At 35.6% G+C, this 4771-nt stretch overlaps 1 protein-coding gene across 1 annotated transcript; it reads right to left on the bottom strand.

Annotated features, from left to right (window-relative positions):
• Window positions 1-3055: 3055 nt before the first annotated feature.
• LOC143588939 (uncharacterized) lies at window positions 3056-4057 on the bottom strand. The gene is made up of 3 exons (XM_077069824.1): window positions 3963-4057; window positions 3493-3679; window positions 3056-3320 (listed from the first exon to the last, which is right to left on the bottom strand). Exons 2-3 carry the CDS (start codon window positions 3667-3669, stop codon window positions 3222-3224), a joined length of 276 nt encoding a protein of 91 aa, XP_076925939.1. The 5' UTR covers window positions 3670-3679; window positions 3963-4057; the 3' UTR covers window positions 3056-3221.
• Between the last annotated feature and the right edge of the window lie 714 nt (window positions 4058-4771).

The raw sequence follows: 4771 nt of genomic DNA, 5'->3' as shown, positions 1-4771 counted from the left end.
TGAAGACATCTTGTTCCTGCGATGCGTGAAGAGAACTCTTCTCGCAGCGCGCTAAGAATGCATGTTCTTCCCGCAATGCGCTAAGAATGTATGTTCTTCCCGCGATGCGCTTAGAATTCTTGTTCTTCACGCAGCACGCTAAGGATTTGTGATTCTTCCCGCAGTGCGCTAAGGATTGTTGTGCCAGCCTTCGCGCTCGCGCACTCAGCCTTCCCGCGCTTAACCCTTGTATCTTCTGTTTAAATCTAGCCGTTTGCTTTTGTGTTGTCTTATCTTTTGAGCTGTTGACCTAATCTGCTTTATGTCTGAATAGTTACTTTCGGCGCAGCATGCGTACCAACCCCCATTGGTTGGTAGAAAAAGTGACTGACATTATCTTTTGAGATCTGCTTTTGCCAAGCTTTATCCAGTACCTTTATTTGAACCGCCCATGCCTGTTACTGTTCCCTGTCAGCTTTATCTTGCCCCCTGCAGCTGCCATATCTTTTGATATCTTTTGCTTTTGGATTCTTATGCTTTTTGATATCTTTTGCTTTTTGAGATCTTTTCCCCTTTTCTAGGATTGTGTTCCCTAGGGTTTCTCTATAAATAATAGTATTATTTTTCCTAACACATCACACACAAAACACTTAATCTCTCCTGTTCTCTTGCTCCTTGCTCTCTCTGCCGTCTTCCTCTCTGCCTCCGTCTTCCTCCTTGTTCTTCCTGCTTTTCCGGTAATATATATTATATATAATAGTTTACTTATTAATTATGCTAACTTATAATCAAGACTTAAAACAAATCATTAAAACAATAATCTTATTTATAGGTTAACTTGTGCTTGTTTAAAGTTGGTTCTTGCTTTATCTATCACCGCATCGTTTATCATGTGAGTTATCTCGTATCTAATCCCTTTTTATTTTAAATGCTTTGGGATGTTCATGTGTTCATACAAAACTTGAGTCTTAAACTTGTTTATGAACTTTAGTCGCGCAGTATCCCATGTGTTGAGGACGTTTACTTGGCTGTTTATTTGTATGTGTGTATCATTAACCGCTTTGTTCGGCCTATTCCGCAGTTCCGTTGGTACCATTAGTTGAACACGGGAGACCTATCGTTTACGGTTTTCTTTGTTTACACTTGCACAGATGTTTTCTCGTTTTTATGCTCAATTGGGAGCATGGATTGAACTATGATCTATGAACTATCTTAGGCTTGATCACAATCTGATTACACCCTTGTTAAACTCTAGACATACACGTGTTGCGCGCAGATTTACTGTGATTATCTATGATTATCTATTAAACTTGATTTCTCACCAACACGCAAGTGTTTGACGTTTATTTTAACACATGTTCAGGTTTGCAGTAGCTGTTTTGGAGCTTGTGGACACGTAGGACGTTTTTACTTTTGGACCTAGAATTAAAATGTATCAAGACAAGTTAATGTTGTTTGAATGTTATAATTTATAATATATTGATTTATGTTTGATTTATGTTCTTTATTTTCCCCGCTGCGCGTGCGCGATAAAATGTGTATTAATAAATATTGACACCAATAGTGTCGCGAGTAATGAAGCAATATGTGGCGCCCCGATGTATAATCCGCCTTTGGTCGGGGTGTTACAAACACACCAAAATAGAATTGAGATTCCAATTCCAACGAAACGAACACGCAATCTCATGGGATTTTAATTCCAATTCCTTTGAATTCCACGAATTCTATGAAAGAAACGTGCCCTCAGGATTCAAGGGGTGGGAATCGGATCCATGGTAGGTTCGGCAAGCCGAAATTCAATTAACATGTTGAAAGTTGTAAAAAAATTTCGTCTGATCTAGTAGCTTTGCTAGTAACTCATGATCACAATATTAACTAATCCATGAGTAGCAACTATGATCATCGCAAATATGTTGTCGGTAGTAAATGTCATCAATAGTAACTTGTCTTAATTGTAGGTAGTTCTATAATCATAAATAATAACTTATGCTATCAACCGGAACTAGGCGGTTATCACTATTTACTTGCTCTGCGTTAACAACAATAGGCCTCTCATCAGTAGTAACTAGTTGCTATCAAAGAGACATGCCGAGCCTATTCTAAACTTTGTACACGTAGCATAAATCAAGTTTGGAATTTGTGACATGGCTTGGAGCTATGACGGAACCAACTGAAACCACAAGCACATAATTACAAAACATGATTCATTGAAATTTTTCTACATGAACCATGGTCTTGAGTGTTAAAATAATATTCTAAATCATGTTAGCATAATAAGTTAGTATTGAGGTGCGCCATGTAACATGTTTCGAGTATCAATTTGATAAATAGAAGATAAAATACCCAACCAATTATGCATGTATGTCAATATGCCATCGATCATATGAGTCTCAAGTTCTCAACACAACCAACAATCAAGGTCAAGGAGAAGGAAACTACTTTATGGGAAATTTTTTCGATGCCTTTCATTCTCTTTAAACATACACAAAGCATCATAAGAAGCGGCAACCATGCGCAGTATTACTCGAAAACGAGACGGTAACAAAACAGGACAAGTAAATAGTTTCATGGGGCTAAATCCCAACATAACCTTTCCCATAATAACTTCTCAAAAAAAGAGACCAGTTACTCACGTGCATCAACTTAATGAAGGAATTGGATGACAGTTAGCTTAAAGAATGAAAATCAAATAAACATAGCATGTAAAGGACATCGCATGAAAGGAAATAATTTAAAAGACCTGATTTGTAAATCAGGTAAGTTTAAAGGAAAAAATTGCAGTTCTGTCTATCCTATATTGTGGACTAATCTTTTTGTATGGGACGGGTTTAGGTATTCTCGAACCCATAACCTGGTTAGTAAACCTACTGGGTATTAAGTGTTTTTCAAGAAACCGTGCTGGTAAAAATAGGATTATATAGAGATGTAACAAAGAGTCTCAGCCAAAAAATAAAAACGAATCAATCATCCATACTCCATTCTATTCCCATATGACCAAAAACAATAGTTTTTTTTTCATTCCATTACCATTAAAACGTGCCCAATCGAAAGAACATACACCAACCACCAAACAATATATCAACAAAAGTTATCCAAATATACCAATTCCACAGCAAATTCAGTTACAAATGCACCATTTCACCAACGAAACATTATTATAGCATCTGAATCTCAGTACGGCTCGATGACATGACACAAAACATCCAAAACTATAGTAACTACCGTATATTAAAAGATATAGTCTATTCAGTAAGAATGGTTTGAAGAGGCAATGAACTCTCAACTTCCTTATTCGCAGCAGCAGCTTCTCTCTCTGCAACAACCTTGGACATTCCAAACATCTGCAGTATGCACAAAATTACAAGGGTGTGTTTGGAATTTGTTATTAAAACTGTTTATAGCATCTGGATATCAATAGCTGGTTTTGAGGGTGTTTGGGATTGCTTGTCAAAATTGCTAATTCTTATTCTCAGCACATTTGTATAATAATAAAGGTGGAGCATAAAAACAAACCTTAGAGATTGACTTTTTAAAGCAGTCTTTGTGTTCCTCCATGGAAGCATGAATAAACTCATCAATGTGATCTTTAACATCTTGCAAAAACGTCGCATCATCGGATTTCTTCTTCCTACACGAACTCGCAGCTGGAGGTGCAGAAGCAGAAGGAAGCTGTTGGTTTTCTGTTGCCATTTTAGTATTACTGCACAAGTAAAACATTAACAAAATAAGGTTTTCAATCAAATCAATTTCATCATGTATTATTATAACACAACAATATATCCATTAATCCCCAAATTAAATACTATACAAGTGAAATTACATAATTAGCCCTAGCTGTAAAGCATATATTGTAATATCAAACACAAGTTAACGAACACACCCTAGATGATTGAAATAAGGAATATATGTGATGTATGGATGGGTATAGTTGGAATTATACAAGTTTTATTAATCAGTGTGTGATCGGAGGCATTGAAACATACCGTATGATCAATTAACAAGATGATTGAAGAACAATCTAGCGGAAAAAGGTACCCTCTGATTATATTCTTTTCTTTTCTTTTCGTCTCGTCAAAGTAATCCATTCCTTTTGTTTTATGGTTTATGATGGTCCGTGGAACTTTGGATACCGGCCCCTTTTGCCGTTTGTTGGGCTTAAATATGATAACGTTTAACGGCCCACTGAAACTGATCATTAAAATTAGGCGGGTCAATTCTTGACACGACCCGAAATCCAACACGAACCTGACACGAAAAAATACAGGTTTTAGATTGCCTGACACGACCCATTTTCTTAAACAGGTCAACCCGAACCCGACGCGTTTAAAAAATGGGTCAACCCGAACACAACCCGTTTGTTAACCCGTTTAAGAATTTTAAAGAAGTTTATATTTTGATTTTATAGATAAGAAGTTTTAAATTTTAAAGTTAAATACTTAGATTTTTTATTTTCCGTACATCAATAACTTTAAAAGTAAAATTAATTTCTTTTTAAACTAATTTTATCTACTTTTACTTCTAGGTAATTTATCTAATTAGTTCTAACTCTCTATTCTCTAATTATTTTCAGTCATATGTTCTTATCTTGAGCTAAATATGTAAACGTAAGTTTATTATTGGAATTGAGAGATAAATACACAAACATAATTAGATCTATCACAAATTATTTAAATGTCATATAAATTAGAGTAATTATTTGTTTAACGTATTACTAAGTCACTAGGTATTACTCATATTCGTATAGAAACGTAAAATGAGTTGACCCGAAACACAACCAGAACACGACACGAAT

This window comes from Bidens hawaiensis, unplaced genomic scaffold, assembly GCF_021521415.1.
Source record: "Bidens hawaiensis isolate Kalapana, Puna unplaced genomic scaffold, B.hawaiensis_p1.1 tig00036906_1, whole genome shotgun sequence".
Taxonomy (NCBI): Eukaryota; Viridiplantae; Streptophyta; class Magnoliopsida; order Asterales; family Asteraceae; genus Bidens; species Bidens hawaiensis.
Note: the sequence above shows the minus strand (reverse complement) of the source record. Positions and strands in the feature narration are given on the sequence as shown.